At 40.5% G+C, this 22,841-nt stretch overlaps 1 protein-coding gene across 2 annotated transcripts in view; it reads left to right on the top strand.

Moving 5' to 3' along the window:
* Positions 1–22,841, top strand: part of fbxw8 (F-box and WD repeat domain containing 8) — a 140,303-nt gene that overhangs the window by 91,115 nt on the left and 26,347 nt on the right. Inside the window, exon 8 of one of the 2 annotated variants that reach the window (XM_072247616.1) lies at positions 13,944–14,088. The exons of the other annotated variant lie outside the window; for it this stretch is intronic. Within the exon in view, the coding sequence (XP_072103717.1) occupies positions 13,944–14,088 (145 nt within the window). The remainder of the gene's footprint in view (positions 1–13,943; positions 14,089–22,841) is intronic. 2 annotated transcript variants of the gene reach the window in all.

Raw genomic sequence — 22,841 nt, 5'->3', positions numbered from 1 at the left:
TCAGGCAGCACAATATTTACTAACTGTTTCGCACATGGTTGTGTTTATTTTCTAAAATGGAATGTCTTCATCATAATAAGAGAGTGTGTGTTTGATTGAAATGTGAAATAATTAGTTCAATATTAAATATGATCTGAACAATCTACTGGAAGGAAAGAAAGTGCTTCTTTTTTTGTGTAGCAATATATTCATTAGTCAATAAAGTACAGTCTTCTATACAATGTTTTTGAAAACTCAGATTAGTAACTCCATAGTGTCCCAAATCCTGTTGCTTTCTATTTACTATTGTTTTTGTTTGTTATTTATCATTTTATCTCTTCAGTTTGCTCTATATCTTGGAGTAAGAGGCTGACAATTTGCAAGGTTTGTGCATAAGAAAATATTTCTCCTCTTTAAATATCATCTCAGTTTTGTCCATCATGATATAATTTCTTTACAGCAATGAATTGATCAAATGTGATTCTTTTGGCCCTTGAATGATGCTTTACCTTTGAATAAAACAAAATGGCAAAAATATACACCTCTATAACACTGGCTTCCTCAAGAAACAGGATCATAAATTAGCTTTATTTTTGTTAGTACTGTGGATTTCTACTGTATGTGCGGCATGATTAAAACTGTAATATTCATTTTAGAAATGATTCTACAACTTGGCACTAGTAGAATGCAGCACGATCAGATGTGCCTGCTGTAAACTTAACCGATAAATGGTTTGGCTTGTATTCAAAGATGACATCATTTAAAATAAGAGTAAAACTGCTCTTCAATTTGTTATGCATTATTCATGCACAAGTTGCTTTGTTATTCTTCCTCACCATTTACTGTATGAATTATTTCATAATTTTTCCTCCCTGGGCTATACTACAGAGTCATTGCAGATCCATCAACTGCACTTAAGTACTATGTCTCAAATCAGCCCCCCTCTAACAACAGTAGCCATCACAATTGCTGTTGCTGTGAATTTGCACTACAGATGAAGCATTTCTGTGTCCCGCGATGAACTTTTTTTATGAGCAGCTGTCATGTTATAGCTCTTGGCCTTTCTCAGACCTCAGCTGCGTGATATTTAGGGATTACCAATTTAAACTCAAGTCAGCTTTGATGATTGGAAGCATTTAAAGGTGCATCATTGTGCCACCTTAGAGGTTTTGGACACAGTGTATTCCAGGGATAAACTGACTCCAAAATTTTCACAGCCTGGCCGTGCAATGTTTGTCAGACAATGTCTACCTCACCAAGACCGTTATTTTGCATCTAGTTTTTTTGTGATTACACTGGCAAAATGATAGATTCATAATTACAAATTCTATTTAAAGGATACTTTCTCTGTAATAGAAACAGGTGTAAGCCCCTCGTATTTTCTCTGTCATTCAGCAGGATCATGGCTGTTACTTTATTTTAACATTATTTTTCTACACTAACCTTGTATCCTTTGATTCCCTAATATCTATAATTCTTTGATCTCTCTGAAATACACCCAGTGAATATCCTCCATGGGTAAAAAGTCCCTCAGATTCATTACCTTCCATGTCTCTGTCCTGAATGCCTGAACCCTTATTTTGAGATGTTAAGTACTGGCTCTAAACACTTACGTATAAAATTTTTAAGTTAAATATTGAAATATAAAATCTTAAATCGAAATTGCAATGTTATTACAGTTTTGATTGTTATGATAATCAATGTTATGATTGAAAGCAACACGAACAAAATGATGGAGGAACTCTGCAGATCAGGCAGCACCTTCAGGACTGCCTGAAACGTAGACTCTTTACTCTTTTGCATAGATGCTGCCTGACCTGCTGAGTTCTTGCAGCTTTTTGTGTGTGTTCCTTTGGATTTCCAGCATCTGTAGATTTTTGCGTGTTAATGTTATGATTCATGACGTTTTTGCAGAGTGTTACAATTTATCAAAATGCACAAATGAAATCAGTTCAGTATAATGTCCAATTCACTGTTTTATTTAGAGAATGCTAAATAACTACTCACTGGCAGAAAGTAGACTATTGTCTTATCCTGATCGAAATACTAAATACTGATAGAAATACTAAATCCCAAAAATTTCTTCTTGTGAGATAGTTTATTAAAAACAGTTCAGCCACAGTGCCCTTCCAAGCTGTCAGTTGATTATTGGAACACAACAAAGTGCAAGTAGTCATAGTCAGCCTGGCCCCTCAAGCCTGCTGTGCTATCCAGTATAATCTTAGATGACCCTCACCTGTGCAATCTCCAAAAAAAAATCACTAGCTGCCATAGTTCCCTGCACGGGAGCATTCTAACAATTTACCACCTCTGCAGGGAGAAGTTCCTATGGACTTTGGTTCTGAATGACCACCTTGTATCTTGTAACTATGTCCCCTCATTCACTTTCCCACTAATGGAAGTATCTCAGTATCAGCCCTGTCATGCCCCCTTTGGGCCCCATATATTTCAGGAAGGTCACTCTACATCTTATAAACTCCAGAAAAAATACAGATCCAACTCTTTTAGCCATTTATTGTAGGAAAACCTCTATTTCCAGAAATTAGCCATGTGAATCTCCAGTGGCTATTGTATCCCTTCTCACATAAGGGCATCTGGACACAGTATTGCAGAAGCAGCTTCACAAGTACCCTGTACTATAGTAACAATACATCTTCATCTCTAAGCTCCAGTCCTCTTGCGATAAAGGACAATAAGCTATCTGTCTTCCTAATTGCAAGATCAACGTTCTGGAGCCTGAGTGACGTGCTGTGTGGCAAGAGGTTGGATTTAGGGCTGCATTGTAGAATTTGGAAATGCTACATCTGGAGCAGTCTGTTGTGTGGGGTCGAATCGTGGACCTTATGCAAGGAAGCGCAACGACGACTGGAGGCATTTGAGGTGTGGTGTTTAAGGAGAATGCAGAAAATTAGATGGGTGATGAAGGTCAGTAATATGGAAATGTTGAAGAGAGTGAGGAGAGAAAAGGAGTTGCTGAAGAGTGTGCAGAAAAGGAAGCTGGAATATGCCGGGCACTTGTTGAGAGGTGGTGGACTGCAGAGATTGTTATTGGAAGGGGTGACAGAAGGAAAGAGGGAAGGAGGAAGGCAGCGAACCACTTGGTATGATAATGTGAGGCAATGGACTGGGTTGAGTTATGCTGAGGCCAGACAAAGAGCACAAGATCGAAGAAGATGGAGGTGCATAGCCACCAACCCCGGATTCGGGACGGCACCCACTGACTGACTGACTGACTTCCTAACTACTTGCTGCACCAGAATTGTAACTTCTCGTGTTTCATGCACAAGAATGTGTAGATTCATTTGTGAAATCTTTCCATTTAGATAATAGTCTGCCTTTTGATTTCATCTTCTGAAGTGCATGGTCTCACAATGTCCTACACATTACATTGCATTCGCCATATTTTATCCCCCACTCACTGAACCTGTCAATATCCGATTGCAGAGTGCGAGAATCCTCATTGCATCATACCTTCCTGCCTATTTTTGTGTCATCAGCCAACTTGGATAACTTGCACTGTGCCCTTCCCACAAAGCCATTTACCGGTATCTAATTGTTTGGAAATCCCAGTGGTTCAGCAATTTACCCAGGACCCCATTTCCCACTCTTTCTTTTAAGCTCACCGACACAAAATTTTCTGTGCTTCCCTTAACTTCACTGGGGTCCTTGTTTCACCTCCTGACTAACTCAGCGAAGGCTCTTGTTCACCAGTAGATTCTTTATCCCTTTGTCACTTTAAACTCAGCAGGAATTAATTGTGTTTCCTACACTTTATTTGAACACACTTGGATCCTGTTCTCTGCACTCCCTTTAAATTCTCTGAGGCCCTGTTTTCCCCCCACTCCCTTTAAAGTCAGCAAGGACCCTGTTTCACAGGCTTCCTATTAACTCATCTGCAACACTCATTAACTCATCTGATGTATTGGAAAGCATGTGGTGCTATGATATAACTTTTTTAAAAATGTATTAAAAATGTGCTGGTCAATGAAGAGGTGCATTCCCTAATGGTCTGGAAAATTTGCTCATCTGGTACCATCAAAGGGTGCTGGATTATCAGCATTTTACCATATGTAGACATTAAGTAATTGAGCACCAAGAACTGATCCTTTGGTACTCCAATATTTACATTCGTCTAGATTTACTTCTCAGATAAGGTGGCAGTGCACGTGCTCACAGCGGCCTCACTGGATCCAACCACCCGTGTAATTGTTCTTCCTTCATGTCTTTCTTGTGATCGCAAGACACTACTGGACATTGAGAACGCCAAATACTGCAGGTCTACCTCACTAGTGAGTTGCTGGAGAGCAGTGGAGCCGCACAGCATGTACTTGTTGTGTACCATGTTGCCAGCTGCTACATCCACCCAGGGACGAAAGCGTCAGAGGTGGTGCACCATCCAACAAACAGTGCAAATGATTGTCTTGGACATTTTGCTTGTGATTGAAAGACACTGTTGAACATTGGTAATGTAGAGTACTGCAAGTCTGGCTCACTGGTTCATTGGGGAGACCGTCGGTGGGGGAGCTGCGTGGCCTCGGTTGTTACATGGACTCAGCCCTCACGCCGCAGTATCACCTGTTGCAGCCGCCGAGGGGAGGAGGTGCCGGAGGCAGTGTGAGAGCGAAGGTACGGCGAGCACACTGAAGTCCATGCTGGGTAGGGGGCTGGCCTCTTCCATCGCTGCTGCTCTCCAGTGTTTGCTCAGTAGAAGACAAGCTGGGGCCTGTGGCTGCACTAGCGCGTGATGAGGAACTGCTGCATGCTTGTTCTTACAGAATCATGGCTCCAGGATAACATCCCATGCACCATCTATCTTCAATGCCACTCAGGCCACAGAGCTAGTATTATCTTTTGTGACCGTAACTATATGTGCTGTGTGCTGTATGTAGCTGTATATACTATGCTTTGTACCTTGGCCCTGGGGGAATGCTGTGTCATTTAGGTCTATACATGTGTATAGTTGAATGACAATTAAACTTGAACTTGAATGAAAAGGACTCCTTAATTCTAACCACAAGAGATTCTGCAGATGCTGGAAATCCAAAGTAACTCACACACACAGAGTGGTAGCTGTGTGGAACGAGCTTCCAGCAGAAGTGGTTGAGGCAGGTTCGATGTTGTCATTTAAAGTTAAATTGGATAGATATATGGTAGGAAAGGAATGGAGGGTTATGGGCTAAGTGCAGGTCGGTGGGACTAGGTGAGAGTAAGAGTTCGGCACGGACTAGAAGAGCCGAGGTAGCCTGTTTCTGCGCTGTAATTGTTATATGGTTATAGTTTGAGCCAAGACTGTTGGCTCTTTATTCCTCTCCATAGGTGCTACCTGACCTGCTGAGTTCCTCCAGCATTTTGTGCGTGGGTGTTACTCTAGATTTCCAGCATCTGTAGAATCTTTTGTATTTATTATTTGCTGTTCCACTGCAAAGTCTCTTCAAGATTTTCCTACCCCAAAGAAGTTTAAGTCTTCTCTTTGACAGAATTTCACTCACTGCTCCCTGTCTGTAGTCTCTGCCACCCTCCGACTCTTTGACCATTTTATTCTAACCCCCTGTCTTCTATATGGTAAACAATTTTCAATCCATGGTAATATACTATGAGTTTTTATTCTGTACATCAGCCTTTTTTTCAAACACTTTATCATATACCTTCTGGAAATCCCAAGTACACTTAATCCACTGATTCTCCTTCATCTTGTTTTTCCATTAGCATTTCTGAAAATGTAGGATTTATCTATAAGGCTAGAACAGAACACTTGAGAACCCCATTTAAGAGCCATGCACCTAAAATTCCCATCCAAAAGCATAATACCTTGTTCCTGTTTTAGCCTTGCTCACTGTCACTATAACTGATCCATTCTAAAGGACAATTTATACTTGTGCGTCAAATTGACGCTGTAGGTACCCTACGCCGTAGGCTGACATGCACCTCCCTAAAAATGTAATTACGCGTTGTGGTGACGCAGACCGCAACAATTGGTCCGCTTGGTAGCATCACATTTCTTCCTACGCTGAAATAGCTTCCCATTGGGCGACTGAAGGGCAGGGAAGGAACTCTGGCTGCAATGCTTTCCATAAAGCTTTACAGACCTCCGAAATTATGGAGACCCTGTGCTTGACACCAGTTTGTAGCTAACTGCTACAGCCTATTGACTTCCACCTGAAGCTAAAACTCAAATGGTGATTGCCAGTCTCTGAGTATACTGTGCGTACACTGATGTGAAATAAAAGATTGGAGACAATGAACCAAGTCATCAAATCTACCTGCCGACACCTGACAATATTTGAAATGCATTTCCTCGTCCATGTCTCTCAGTGGCTGGACAAGCACAGAAAATTCACCCTCCTTCAGTTTCAGTCGCCATTGTTTGAAGTTTGAGTTTCTTCGTGTTGAGTTTCAACATGAAGAAACTCAGCACAGTGGCGTAGAAACCCCACTGCCAACTAGTGTTTTGGCGGTGAATTGCAGAGCGACTCAGATACACCAACACACAAGTATAAATGTTCACAACGGCGTAGCCCACTTGCGTAGGCTACAGCATAAGCTAGTACGCACAAGTATAAATCAGCCTTGAGTCTCATCATTACTTGCCACTCTGGGAACTATGATGCCAGTAGGATTTCAGGGCACTTAAGCTTGCATCTGATCGAACATACATTGCAGCCGCCCCACCTAGTGCTAGCTATAGGAGACAAAGCAGGAGTCCTGAAATATCAGTTCTTAACTTAATTTGGTGGGTCTGGAGGACAATTAAGCACTGGCAACCAGCTCTCTGCATCTTTATTTCAGTTTAGGCAAGAAGCTCACAGAGAGGAATTAAATTAGGCCTGGGAGGTAAAATGCTCCAGCTGTGAGTGCAATGACATTAGTCACACCTATTCACTAACCTAAGCCCATTCACAGACACTACATTTTAAATTTAGTTATGCTTTTAGCATAGTGAAACAGCCCGAAATGTTTCAGTGGAGCGGCAAACAGTAAATATCTTGGGGCAAATAAGTGAGTAACAGTTTGTGCTGCATAAAATTAAAATCATATGTTTTCTAAGTTATTATTGGTTTTCATAACTGTTTATAATTCTATGCTATGCACCCAGGTTGCAACTACCACTTTCCAACTACTCAAGATAAGGAAATTCTTCAAGAATTTACTGACGGCATTGCCTGATGAATTTATCAAGGTTCTCCCATGATGGGACTGTTCCATGTCCTGCTTATCTTGAGGCTATTGTGGCCTCCATTCAAATGAGAAACATAATCTTTATCTCAGCTTTCATCTCATCAAATATTGTTACATGTTGATATTGAATTCCCTTTCAATATCCTTTTACTGAAGAAAAAAAGTTTTTGCGAGCAGAGTTTCAGCCTGATCTTTCTAGAATACAATTTCTCAGTTCTGTTCATTAGAGGAATTATTTTTTGTGCTTTTTTCCATTTGTTCAATATGTTCTTGTATACTGTTCATTGCACACCAAATATAGTCTAACGGAAGTTGTATACGAGTTTAGTGTAATTCCCTTGCTTTCCAGTTCTTTACGATAAATAGTTAAGCCCAATAGTTTATTTTACAGCTTTGATTTGGTCATTACTTAGTTGCTTACCCATTTTAAATGTATATTTATCACAATCCTAATTTGCATTGACTGCATCCTAATTTAATACCATGTAATAATTTAAAAAAACACTCCAAATACTGATCTTTGTGGATCACCACTAATTGCTAAACTTAGTAACTACTGTTTGTTTTCTATTCAGTAAACAGCTTGTTACCCATTCAACTACTTGTCCTCTGACACCATACATTATGTTTTTTTTCTAATATGTATAACCTTATAAAACGACTTCTGAAAATTTAACTGTTAAAAATTTATTGCATTCCAATTTCTGGGGTGGGGGTAGTAGGTTGTTCAAGGTGTTCAAGGAGATGGATCAAGCACAATCTTCCCTCTGGAGATCCATTATGATTAATTTTTATTGCTTTGTACATTGTAAAATATTCTTCTGTTGCTAGAAAGGTGCAAATGTATATACCCAACCCAGAGCAGAGATTTTGTCTTTTTTGATGCCTTAATTATCTTCCCCTTCTTATGCTACTTATATTCTCCCACTCCCCCTCAACCTCCACCTCCACCTGTCCCTGGTGACCTGCTATGTCTGTATATAATATCAAACGAGACATAATGGATGACTCAACTGCACTCTGATGTAGCCAAAACACCACACAATTAACAACACCAGCACTGTATTTAGGAAAGCTTATTACCACCATCAAAGGCAAGATTGGATTGGATTATCCAACAGGAAATTTGGTAATCACTGATAAAAGTTTGATTGCATGGTCCTACCAGATGATTGACAGAAAGCACTGGCGCACATATCTCAGGCCTGACCTTTTTAGGTATGGCTGCAGCACATCCCTATCCATTGTAAATAAGGATACTACTGAGAAATATCACCAAGCTTTTCCATGTCAGTCACATGTGAGGAAGTTGTGTTTCAATACAAATGTTGGAACCACCTTTACCTTCTTTTAAATTGCATAAATATTCCTCTCTACTGTAAGGTCAAAGTTCCATACTTTACTCATTTTCAACACTTTCTCTCCTCTCTCCCCTCAACCCTCTCCAATTCCAGATCCTGTTGCTTCTTAGGTGTCACTCAACCTCAGGCCTTAGCTTATGTAGAGGAACACACACAACTGCTGGAGAAACTCAGCAGGTCAGGCAGCATCTATGGAAAAGAGTAAACAGTTGATATTTTGGGCTGAGGCCCTTCTTCAGGCCTGTTTACTCTTTTCCATAGATGCTGCCTGACCTGCTGAGTTCCTCCAGCATTTTGTTTGTGTCGCTTTAGGTTTCAAGCATCTGCAGATTTTCTTGTGCTTATGTAGAGGTTCGGGTTTGGTGGAAGGTCTTGGTAGAGCCAGAATCATTGAAATTGGAGGCTGCCCACTGAAGCAAGGACCAGGATATTGTGGCACTGGACCAGTGATTGTCCCTATTTGCCAGCGGGCAGAAGGTTGGCATTTTGGCAATCATGCTATTGATTCTGCCAATCTGATCACCTTTCAACCAAAAAAGAGCAAATAACGGTCATTACTCAAGGGTATTATTGGTTGCTTAAGATGAGATCTATCTAATGCAAGTGAATATTGGCACAAAGTCACTGTACTGTGGTCAAGGTAAAGTGTTTATAGTAATTGTCACTCAAGAAGCATGAATTATACTTTCCAGCATATTCCTTTGCGTGCATGATAGCGCTTAAAACAATTAAGGGTTTACAGAGTGCAACGTGTTATGCATTTGTTGCACTCTTCTAAGTGCCATACATCTATGAATAATTTATCAAACAGGGAAAAGAAAATGGATGGCTTGTTTGGTCAGCTTGGAAAGAAGAAATGGTCCATGATGCTTAAAGCATCTTCATTTATCAATCATCTGTACTGAGATTGCTCATGTTTTTTTTTATCTTTCTCATTATGATAATAACTGAATCTAATGGTAAAGTTCATTTGGGATTTGTAAATTAGTAATATCTTCTCATAAGTAACTTTTAATCCTGTTCTAATTGTGCAATATTTCGAGAATGTAAGTTTCAGTTATTATGAGGCTGTCTTCAAAGCTTGATTAGTCTGCCAGTTCCATAATTTATTTGGTTTGTAACCTTTTGCTGAATTGCAGTCATTTAATTCACAAATGTCGCTTTCTTTGTGAAAGATAATTGTTTAAGTACAAAGAAAAGCACCAGAAAAAAATTGAAACCATATTGAAGAGGATTTCCTTCATGAATAATCAAGATTGGTAGAAGATTGAGACTGAAAATTTGGCCAGGCTCATATTCTGCGTCAGTAGCCTCAGTGAACAGAATATAGTATTGCACAGAGAAATGGGTGAAGTACTGATAAACAAGCAATGCAGTCTTCCAGAAAACTTGGTTCTGCAAAATGTTAATGTTGGACAAGTATGTTAGATCATAAATGATGATAACTGATATTTCTTGTATAATTTTACATTAGAATTTATTTAATTTTATTGATTTTATACAAATGAAAATGTTAAAGTGATGCCTGTCTTTAGTATTCAATAGTCTATCTTGAAGCAAGTTTTGATTATTGGAAGTTAATGGGGGGAGTAGGGGAGATGATGATTGAGGAGTGGGCAAGTTTGTAACAGAAGGGATGGTCCTTGCAGCATTGCCAAACATGAAGAGATAAGGGCCAAATACTGTAGATTGCATGTGGAGTCTGGTGACATGGAAGACAAAGGTGAAGATAAAATCAAGGAAGACACTATCTTGATTTTGGGATGTGGTAGAAGAAGTGGAAGAAATGGAATGGCCCAAATCTGGCCCTGGTCAAGTGTATGAATCCTTGGTTGAGGAAAGTGCTTGCCTTAATGGAAGCTTTGGTGTGAACGTTAGCATCTTCAAAGTATGTGGAAATGGAGAAGCTGGAAGCATAACAAAAATAGTCACAAGAGGTAGAAGGGGGAAAAGTAATCAAGGTAGCTATGGGAGTCAGCAATTTAAAGTGAATATTGGTTTCTGGCCAATAACCAACAGAGCTGAGTAAGTTTGAGTAAGGGAAGGAGAGAGATGGAGTTAGACCAAGGAGAAGGAAGAGTAGAAATTGACAGCATGAGTTCATGAAAAGTTGTAGTTCAGTGTGAGAGTAAAAACAGAGATTAACAGCATCAATACTGAAAAAGGTGATGTGATTAGCATCTTTCTTAATTACTATCATGTAATAACCCAGCAGCCTGTATAATCGTAGCTATCGTGGCTTGAGAGAGCCAGAACCTCTGTTTACTACATTTGTGTTGTAATTTTAATGTGGATGGAGCACAAAACCAGTTTTCATGAAAAATGATAATAAAGTTCAGGCAAAGCTTTCTATCATGTGAAATGAAAATAAGGTAAGTCCTGGTAAAGTGGTATTTTGAAAAATATTTAAATCTGAAAGGAGAAAGGGGGAAAGGTAAAAGTACAGGAAATGGACTGAAAACTGTCCATCGCTGGTTGAGGAAAGTAGAAAATTTGCTGGAAGTATTGTTTAGAAAGTCACCATATCAAAGCAAGTGCAAAAGGAAAAAGTGGAATGGGAAATAGACTCCATAAAAGGGAAAATGGGAAAAAGTGTCATCAGTGTAGCTATAGGAATCAGCATGGTAGAGTGGTGGTGTTAGAGAATCTGAGAAAAAAAAGTAAACATGACAAAAAATGAAACAAGGGGAGGGAAAAGTGAAGATTAGTTAAAAAAAAAGGTAATAAAATATTCCTGGTCATTGCAAGAACAAGAGAAATAGCGGGAATAATTGTAATCACTGTGTCTATAACAAAACTCTTAGAAAGAAGATTCTCTCAAAATTGAGATAGCTAAAGGCTCTGTCACCATTTGAAGTTAAAAGAATATCAGGTGTGAGAGCAACAGTACAATTTGCAAGTAGTGATATTCAATGTGAGAGAATTAGTTTGAAAGTAGGTAGACATAGAAAACGTGCCATCACTATGAATCACCAAGAGTCAAAGAGGAATGGAGTCTGGTTGTATTTTTAAGAAGAAAGCACATGTTAGAAATTAGATTTCACCTTTTCTTGGTGCAGTAATACATGACTATGTTTAGAACTAATGCCTATTTCAAAAATGCAAAATTGGAGTCAAAATTCTTTTTGAAATGGTGTTACACTAGAATCCACTGATAAAATGAGACCTTTGCAATTCTCAATTGAATTTCACTAATCACTTCATTTTAACATGCAAGTATAGTCAGCATAAGTTAGCAAATGATTTGTTGGTCACTATTGTAGGAGGATTTGAGTACAAGACTAGAGGTGCTTTGCTCCATCTACATCAGGGACTGGGGAAATTGCATCTGGAATACAGTGTCAATTTCGAGGCAGTGTCAATGTTATCGACAAAGCAGTAGGTATTCTGCAATAACCATGTCCTAACACTACTTGTAAAATATTTCAGCCTAGGAATTCCATGCTGCTGAAAAAGGCACATTAAGCATGTAGTTGTGACAGATCAATGCCAGGTTTGTGGAAGGAGCCATTACAATATTCTATTGCGCAGAAGGAACATACACAAATGAAGATTATGAAAATGGCATCTGGACATTGCTTCCAATGCCATAGCGCCTACCTAAGCACCATTGTGGGGCAGTGCCAAACTGTAAAGTGGACATGAAAACAAAATTATGAACCTTGAGATAAATGTCTCAATGCAAGGCTGATAATCAATGTATGTGGCATCAAAATAATAACTTTCGGAAACTAGCTAAAAAGGTCTCCTAACTGGTTTCTCGTCAACTGTTCTAAGACCTTCACCTGGGATTCTTCACAACCTTCAATATAAATGATCCTTATCCTATGTGTCTTTTGTCCAGGTTGTACTTGATTCAGGCTTCAGAGGTGATGCACTCTATATACTCAAACACTTAAATAAGTTTATCAAGTGATCTTACGCTATTGATTAATCATGTAGTTTGTTGATTCTACAATATCTACAGATTTTTACACTTTAAACTCTTGTGACAATTTACTTTTAAGCTAAAAAAAAAGGTAGCATTACACCAACTTTGAAGCTTTGTAATATTTACATAAATGCAGTATTCAATTTGCTTAGTTCTAAAACACTTTCCTAACTTTCTCAGTGGCAGTCATTTTACTGTATTACAGGATTGCAAGGCCACGGGCCAAGTAATTCCATTTCATAGTCGAATTATGACTCTCACCAATATTCTCTCTGGAGAGAAGATCTGAAAACTGTACAATAAATCATTGTAAGCATTCAAAAGATGATTTATAGTACTTTTATAAAGTAGAGTATTTAAATCATCTGAATGGTTAATTTTGATAGGTTTCATGTGTTTTGAATGACTTGTGGTCAGGATCACTGCAAACTAATTGCACTGATTTATAATTACTGTTAACTCCAGCTGACATGGGTGGTAAGAATTCATAGTCCGGGGTCTAGATGAAATTACACATAATCAAAAATCCTGGAGCAACTACTTGCTACATCTATCCTATCAACTTGTGAGGTCCTGCTAATGTACTGGTGGAGTAAATCTTACTATCTTCTGTTCTTCTCCATTGCAATTGATAGAATTCTTCAGTTCACCATTATAGTACAAGAAGAATAGGGTAGATTAGCAACTTTGTACATAATTGACTGTTTTGTAAAGAAGCTTGATCTATTCTCTCTCCTAAACATTTAGGCTAACAAATTTAATGTACAGCATAGGATGACTAAACTGTAAGCCTTTTTACTACAGTAATATGTAGCCCCATGATTCATATATTATAATATAGACCACTTAACCACTTGACTAATGCCTTTTAGATCAATACCTTGTGTTTTTAAATTTATTAATACATTAACAAAGACCCCCTTATGTTACTAACACATTGAAAGCTTTAGTGTCATATTTCAAACAACAAGCCTTCTGTTTCAATTAAATAGAATGTATGTGGATTATAAATTTCATATGTATAAGCCAGCACCGAAATAACCATGTAACAATTGGCCTTTCTTGCTGCAACAGAGATTGAAAAAGAAATGTTTGAGTGGATTGAAAAGTTTGAGTGTGTTTTTCAGACTCTTAAATCTATGGTCCAAATGATTGTTGATGCTCAAATAAAATCAATAGGACATTTGGATGGGGGAGAGAGAAAAAAAGACCTGTGCCATCAGAAGACAGCATGATGCTTCACTAGTTGCAGGTGGCGTACAAGAGGCTTCAGGTTTCTCTCGATTAGGGCATTAAATGTATCATCCACAGAACACTATCTGATGGAATAGAATTCTGATTTTCATGAGCACTGCTCTTAACAGCTCAGAACTCATTTTCAATTATATGCCGAGTCCACTTCTCATTGTAGTGCTGGAGGCTCTCCAAGGCAGCTGGGCTTGCAGAATTTTTGGTTGAGGGTTTCCATTGAGGCTTGTATGCTTTGGCACTCACAGGGGTCCTTGATGTTCTGGAAATACTCCTCCTGTGCAAATCCAGCAGTTACGATGATGGCCACCCAACCACCTGGGCTTGGGGAAAACCTGCAGCATTTGTGGGAGGATGGAATTCATGGAGAGCTACAGTCTTCTACCACTTTCAGTAAGTGTTGTCTGCAAAGTCTCTGAAACACCCTCTCAAATTGAATTCAAGAGCTGAAGGTTTCAATGTAGTTGAAACAGTTCTTTGGCAATTGCAGTGAACGATCTTAGTGTTAATTTTCAGTGCAGTGTCCTCACAGTGAATGGGATTTAAGCATTGGTTGAGTGTATTCCTGGAAATATAACGTTCATGGCTCATTATCCTCTTATGTGTACGTTGTATGTTAAAAATCAAATCTGGTTGCGCAATCAGTGAAATCACATTCGGGTCATGTGTGATTTTGGTTACTTTGAATGGTAGCAGGACCCCAAATTAGAGGAACATTCAAGAAATATCAGATGACTACTTTTAGACCTGGTTCTGTGGTCCATTAAAAGCTTTAGTCAGCTTCTGTAGCACTCTCATCAGTTTCCTTTTGGACTTTGGTGGGTTTGATTCTAATCTAGACTCTGTAATAGGAAACGTCACATTTTAGCAAAGATCTCAGTACGCCTCAAGTTATTGGTTTGATTGCTTTGCTTTACATCTGAGAGTATGAGCTATTAACACTTGGAACCAGGGTCCACCCGTTCCATGGCCACAATGGGGTATTGACAACTGGAAATTTTCCCAATGACAGTGAAGTCAAGTCCCGAGTTGGAATGGACTGCACAGAACGTATAGTATATCATATTGGGGTTGCGGGGATGAGGAAGGCTATAGTTTTGGGAGGAGAGTAGATTGTGACTGAGGCAAGAGGGAGGACTGGGAAATGGAGATAGGGAGACAGCATTTTTCACAGAGCTAAAATCGGCAATGGCAGCATTTTGAGTGACAGCCAAGATGTGAGGGGTTATTGTAGGGCCGAGTAACAAAGAGACTTCATTGTGAGTAAATAAAGAATAATAGTTTCCACTAGCACATTAAATGACGTTGGGACACTTTTTTTCCATGGGTGCTTTTCTTATTTTTGTTTGAAAATGAGCAAAAGGTTGGTTGTTAAAGTGTAGACACGAGAGATCGCAGGTGTTGGAATCTGGAACAGTCCACAAAAAGAAATGGAGGGAATTGAGAAACAATGTTTTCATGTGGACTCACTAGTACAAATGAAGGGTCTAAACCCAAAATGTCAACCATCCAACTCTCTCCATAGATGCTGCCTGACCTACTAAATTCCTGCAGCATTTTGTGTGTGTTGTTCAAGATAAAGAAAGTAAGAACAGAAAAAGTTGAAAATAGTCAGCAAATTAAGCAACATTTGTGGAGAAACAGGTTTAAAGCTTCAGATCAAAAAGATATGATTAGAACTAGAAAAAGTTAAAAGTTAAATTTGCAGAGAATGGGGAGGACTGGAACCAACAAAGGGAATATCTGCGTTATGGTTGAGACTAAGATAAATTAATTGATGTAAATATGATGATGCCAAATGTGAAAAGGCAGTGAGGCTTATTAATTGTTGTTGACCTATTAGGAAGAGTTATAAATTAAAGGTGATGGATGAGAATTGAGGAAAGCAAACACTTGAACCTTGAGATACAAGTGCTACAGATGCTAGAACTGAAATAAAATGGTGAATGCTTGAAATGCTGAGCATCTCAGGCAGTAGTTACAGAAGCAGAAAAATAGAGTTACCAAAGGAACCACTGACTTCATACCCTTAACCAAGAACCTCAAGCTGGACAAGGAAAAATTCTTAAAATCCCCAAACACTCACCCTTTCCTGCACATTGATTTTCAAATCAGTCACACACTTTCAGGCTCACCTAAGCTAGTACAGTGCCCATGAAACAGTCCTAAATTAGTGTGATAAAGCCAATTACTGTTACTGTTACACTGCAGCCATAGTGGAATTATTCATAATTTCAACATAGCCTTGTGCAATTTTGAAACAATTATGAATGTTATTCCTCAGTATCAATATATTACCTTCACTCTTCAACATGACTTAACCTCGTCAGAGGCTGAATGCCATTATGCCAAAGAGCTCTTCTCGTTCACAAACCCCAATGACCGCATGACCCACTTAAGAAAAAAACTATTTAAGATCAAGAGAATGCAAAGTAGCAGGGCTACTCAAGGAAGTCAGAAACTCACTGAATATTCTGATTCAGTGTAAGATTTAGGAATCAGATGCATATAATCACTTGATTAAGAAGTACATTCAGGGTCCCACTGAAACTAGTATTTTCCAAATCTTTAGTATTGCAGGTCAGTTGGCATATCAATCTTTATAATTTCAGATATAAGATGATACTTTGGCATCCACACCCGGGTCCTACAACTTCTGCAAGCCCATTGTGAAAGAAGAATGACAGTGCAGATAAACAATAATGAACTTCAAATAGACAAATTCATCCTTAACCTTCTGATATTCTTTACCAAACAATAACTTTTGAATGATTTACCACACTAATCAAAGACTAGAGGGCATAGGTTTAAAATAAAATGGAAATATTTAATGGGAACTTATTAATTTTCTTCACCCAGAGGATAGTCAGTATATGGAATGAGCTGCCTGGGGAGGTGGTTGAGGTAGGTGAATTAACTACTTTAAAAGGTACTTGTATGGGCACATGTATAGGAAAGGTTTAGAGGGATATGTGCCAAATATAAGCAAATACCTAAAGCTTAGATGGAAATCTTGGTCGGCATGTACCAGGTGGGCCGAAGGACCTATTTCTGATGAAAGCAAAAAAAAAGATACTTAAAGTCTGGAATAAACACAGAAAATCTTGGAAAATCTCAGTGGGTCAATTCTACTGAAGGGTCTGTGACATGAATCGCTAGTTCTGTCATCCTATAGGTGATACCAGGCCTTCTGAGAGTTCCATGCCTTCTGATATCAGCTGCTATCATACAGTGTAATTGTAAAATTGAGATCTTACCCATGTTTCAAAGACATTTCAAATCAGTGACTAGTGACTCTGGCACTGGTCTGTCATAGAATCCTTCTGTATCACTGCTGACTTCTGAGAAGACCCTCCTTCTGCAGAGAGTTATTATAAGCCTTTGAATTGTCTACAGTGGTCCACTGTTATTGCTATCTTTAATTTGCCATGCCATCTGAGAGTCTGACAATAACAGGCTGCTGTGACAGCATTGATTACTTCCTTATGTCCAACTCGGGAAGGTAATCTGGGTAACTTCATGTAGCTTGATGACATTCTTCTTTGACTGGGTCACACAGCTAGCTACGTTCATAGTCCTCTCCTTCTGATAAGTCAGTATAACTTATCCCAGGTATGGACAACAATCAGACAAGAATGGGAATTTATACTTTGTCGGCACATGACAGTGGGATGCAAATTATGCACCTTCAGAACTAAGCAACTACCGCCCGGTGGCACTGATGCCAATCATCATGAAGTTCTTTGCGTGGGTGATAATGTCACATATCAACAACTCCATTCCTGCCACATCGGACACTCACCAATATGCTTACTGACATAACCGCTCTACGACAGATGCCGTAGCATCTGCTGTGCACTTGGTCCTGACACACCTGGAAAACAAGGGCACTTATGTCAGAATGCTGTTTCTGCATTTCAGTTCAGCATTCAACACTACTGTCCCACAGACCTTGGTGAACAAACTCCTACTCCTTGGTCCAAATACACCACTGTGCAACTGGATGTTAGGCTTCCTAAAGAACAGACCTCAGATAGTCCGGATGCACGGCCACTCCTCCCTCCCTATCATCCTCAGCACAGGTGCCCTCCTCCGGGCTGTGTGCTGAGCCCATTGCTGTACACTCTGTACACGGGCCTGGTGCCAGTCAAATAATCTCTTCCTCAATATCAGGAAGGCAAGAGAGATGGTTATCAACATCAGGAGAACGTGCAGCACTCACATTGACGGCACAGCAGTGGAAACCGCAAGCAGTTTCAAACTCCTGGGGGTGCCGATCACACACAACCTCCCAGAACACATTCTACACAATCAGGAAAACTCACAAAAGCCTCTACTTTTTGAGGAGGTTGAGGAGAGCGTGACTGGGCACATCTACACTCACGTCATTCTACAGATACGCAGTAGATAGCATCCTGACAAGCTGCATCACTGCGTGGTACAAAAACTGCTCTGTGGCAGACAGGAAACCTCTACAACTGGTAGTCAAAAGTGTCCACCTGAACTCTGGCACCAGCCTACCTGCCGTCAGGGACATGTATACAGAAAGGTGCTGGGAAAGGGCCAGCAACATCAAGAAGCGTCCTACCCACCCTGCTCCTGGTCTGTTTGTTCCCCTCTCATCAGGAGGAGGCTACGTAGCATCCACACCAGGACCACCAGACTCAAAGACAGTTACCTTCCCCAAGCAGTAAAGCTGATCAACATCTTCACCCGATATTTCTGCCAGTACTTTATTATTTCCTGTCAGTCGCCTTACGTACAGCCTAGCTACATTTTATGAACATACAACCAATTAGATTATGAGAACACTCAGTCCTCGTTTATTGTCATTTAGAAATGCATGCATGTATTAAGAAATGATACAATGTTTCTCCAGAGTGATATCACAGAAAACAGTCCAAACCAAAGACTAACACTGACAGAACCACATAATTATAACATATAGTTACAGCAGTGCAAAACAATACCATAATTTGAAGAACAGACCATGGGCACGGTAACAAAATGTCTCAAAGTCCCGAGTCGATTGACTCCCGAGTCCCCGATAGCAGGCGGCAAAAGGGAGAAACTCTCTGCCATAAACCTCCAGGCACCGACAACTGCCGATACATTGGAAGCAGCCGACCACAGCTGACACTGAGTCCATCCGTCCGAAAACTTCGAGCCTCCGACCAGCCCTTCTGATACAGCCTCCCGAGCGCCTTCGACCTCGTCCCGGCCGCTGAAACATGCAAAGCCGAGGATTCGGGGCCTTCCCCCTGGAGATTTCGGATCACACAGTAACAGCGTCAGCGAAGCGGGCATTTCAGAAGTTCCTCCAGATGTTCCTCCGTACTGTCACGTCTGTCTCCATCAGGTCAGAATTGTGCACGGTCCCCTACTTGACAAATAACAGACATCACTACCAAAGTGGCCGCGCGCGGTGTCGCGCTGCCATCTTCTCCTCCTCCTCTGTGTATATAAGCTATCTTATGTATTTATATTTATTATTTTTTTATCTTATTGTAGGTTTTTTGGCGCTGCATTAGATCAGGAGTAACAATTATTTTGTTCTGCTCAACACTTGTGTGCTGGAGATGACATTAAGCAATCTTGTTCTTTACATTGACAATGCATATATAACCCAATACATTCGGCTGATTTGCCTTAGTTTAAGTAAAAGTCAGGTGAGGGACAAGTCAAATTAAATGCCATGAGATGCCTGGAGCTGCAAAAATAAACACTAACTTTGAAACAGGATATTTGGTTGCAAAGGAAACTCACTGAAATTGTAAAAGCTGCTTCCAGTCCCTAATGGTGCCTCTAAATTTTGGTAATTTTCAGTGTGGGATTGGAGACCTTACAACTACACCACAGTTTTTCCCCGCTGGCTGCTGGAAGGCTGGCCCTCTTTAGCTCAGAGTTACAAGCGTCCTCTCAGGATGCCCTTGCTGAATGTTTGCAGTCTGGAGAAACAGGCTGGGGTGCATGTTGTCTGCGAGCCAGAAACCACAGGTTAGATCCTGACATTCTGAGAGGGACCGAAAGCCTCTATTCGCACACTGCCAGCAGGACTATAACCGTACCAGGCAATGGTGTGACCAACTGTTGTTGGCCAGATTGTGCCACTGCCATCATAGCCTTGGGCACCCTGACAAGACTGACAATAAACCCTGGAGCACACTGTTTGCTCCCTATTAGTAGTACCAATGTCCTGTAGAGCAGCAATCTGCTGTCCGTGGGAAGCAGACTGCCACTGGTTTAAGATTAGCAGAGCTCCAGAGGATGGGGACAGTGCCTCAGTACAGGCAGAAACATACTCCCTCAGTCACTTGCCATCTTCCAGAGTGGAAGCAAGGTTCTCCTGGCTCTGCATCAGCTGCTAACAGAATGTGGATGTGGATTCGTTCATGCTACTTGTTATCTCGTGTAGACAGACTATCACTGAGGCTCCTGGATGTTTCATTCACATGAGATTTCACAGATGCTGGAAATCCAGAGTAACGCACACAAAGACCATAAGATACAGGGGCAGAATTAGGCCATTTGGCACAGCGAGTTTACTACGCCCTTTAATCATGGATGATCCAATTTTCCTCTCTGCCCCAATCTCCTGCCTTCTCCTGGTATCCTTTTACCAATCAAGAATCTATTAACCTCTGGCTTAAATATACATAAAGTCTTGGCCTCTACAGCTGCCAGTAGCAAAGAATTCTGCAGATTCACCCCTCAGGCTAAAGAAATTCATCCTCATCTCCATTGTAAAAGAAAGCTCCTCTATTCTGAGGCTGTGTCCTCTCGTCATCTTAGACTCTCCCACCACAGGAAATGTCCTCTCCACATCCACTGTAACAAGGCCTTTCACCATTCAATAGGTTTCAATGAGGTCACCCCTCATTCTTCTGAATTTCAGTGAATACAAGCCCAGAGCCATCAAACACACTTCAGATGACAAGCCACTCAACCCTGGAATCATTTTCATGAGCCTCTTTTGAACCTTCTCCAGTTTCAGCACATCCTTTCTAAGATAAGGTGCCCAAAACTGCTAATAATACTCTTAACTGAGGCCTCACCAGTGCTTTATAAAGCCTCAACATTACATTCTTGCTTTTATATTCTCGTTCTCTTGAAATGAATGCTAACATCGCATTTGCCATCCTCACCACAGACTCAACCTGCAAATTAACCTTTCGGGAATCCTGCACAAGGACCCCCAAGTCCCTTTGCACCTCAGTTTTTGTATTTTCTCTTCATTTCGAAAACAGTCAACCCTTTCATTTCTTCTACCAAAGTGCATCACCGTACACTTCCTTACACTGTATTCCACCTGCCATTTCTTTTCCTTTTCTCCTAATCTGGCTAAGTTCTTCTATAGCCTCCCTATATCCTCAAAACTACCTGCCCCTCCATCTATCTTCATATCATATGCAAACTTTGCAACAAAGCCATCAATTCCATCATCCAAATCATAGATATATAATGTAAAAAGAATTGTTCCAACACGGACCCCTGTGGAGCACCACTGGTCACCAAATTGAATTGAATTGACTTTATTACTTACATCCTTGATATACATGAGGAGTAAAAATCTTTATGTTAACTTCTCCTTTTAAATGTGCAATGTGCAATTTATAGTAATTTATAATAAATAGTATGTACAATGGGACAGTCAATATAACATAGAAATACAATTGTATCAACATGAATTAATCAGTCTGATGGCCTGGTGGAAGAATCTGTCCCGGAGCCTGTTGGTCCTGGCTTTTATGCTGTGGTACCGTTTCCTGGATGGTAGCAGCTGGAACAGTTTGTGGTTGGGGTGACTCGGGACCCCAATGATCCTTTGAGCCCTTTTTATACAGCTGACTTTGTAAATGTCCTGAATAGTGGCAAGTTCACATCTACAGATGTGCTGGGCTGTCCGCACCACTCTCTGCAGGGTCCTGCAATTGAGGGAAGTGCAGTCCCATACCAGGTAGTGATGCAGCCAGTCAAGATGCTCTCAATTGTGCCCCTGTAGAAATTTCTTAGGATTTGGGGACCTGTACCAAACTTCATCAACCGTCTGAGGTGAAAGAGGTGCTGTTGTGCCTTTTTTACGACACAGCCGGTATGTACAGACCACGTGAAATCCTCAGTGATGTGTATGCCAAGGAACTTAAAGCTGTACACCCTCTCAACCCCAGATCCATTTATATCTATAGGGGTTAGCCTGCCTCCATTCCTCCTGTAGTCCACAACCAGCTTCTTTGTTTTTGCGACATTGAGGGAGAGGTTGTTTTCTTGACACCACTGTGTCAGGGTGATGACTTTTTCTCTAGGCTGCTTCAATATTATTTGAGATTCAGCCAGCCAGAAGAGGCTCCCTTTATTACCATTCTTTGTCTCCTGCCAATCAGCCACTTCTTTATCCATGCTGGAAACTTTCCTATAATACTTGTAGCTTGTTAAGTAGCCTCGTGTGGCAACTTGTCAAAGGCCTTCTGAAAATCCAAGTACACAACATCAACTAATTCTCCTTTGTCTATCCTGCTTGTTATTTCTTCAAAGAATTCCAACAGATTTGTCAGACAAAATTTTCCCTTGAGGAGACCATGCCGACTATGGCCTATTTTATTATGTGCCTCCCTGAGACCTCATCCTTAATAATCGGCGCCACCATCTTCCCAACCACTGAGGTCAGATTAACTGGCCTATAGTTTCCCTTCTTCTGCCTCTCTCCCTTCTTGAAGGGTGGAGTAACAATTGCAATTTTCCAGTCTTCTGGAATCATTCCAGAATTTAGTGATTTTGAAAGATCCTCACTATTGCCTCCACAATCTCTTCAGCCATCTCTTTCAGAACTCTGGGTTGTACACCATCTGGTCCAGGTGACTTATCTACCTTCAGACCTTTCAGTTTCCCAAGAACCTTCTCTCTAGTTATGGTAACCATACACTCCCTGCCCCCTGACACCTGGAACTTACACCATTCTGCTAGTGTCTTCCACTGTGAAATGCTGGAGGAACTCAGCAAGTCAGGCAGCATCCATGGAGAGGAGTAAAAAGCTGACATTTCGGGCCGAGACACTTCACTGGGATTGATTAAGGGTCTCAGCCCAAAATCCTTGACTGGTATGGATAAAGTGTATGGTGGAGGTTGCTCAGTAGCCAGGGAAGCAGCTG

Source organism: Mobula birostris, chromosome 31 (genome assembly GCF_030028105.1).
Source record: "Mobula birostris isolate sMobBir1 chromosome 31, sMobBir1.hap1, whole genome shotgun sequence".
Taxonomy (NCBI): domain Eukaryota; kingdom Metazoa; phylum Chordata; class Chondrichthyes; order Myliobatiformes; family Myliobatidae; genus Mobula; species Mobula birostris.
The sequence above is the reverse complement of the archived record's forward strand: the minus strand, read 5'-3'. Positions and strand labels throughout refer to the sequence as shown.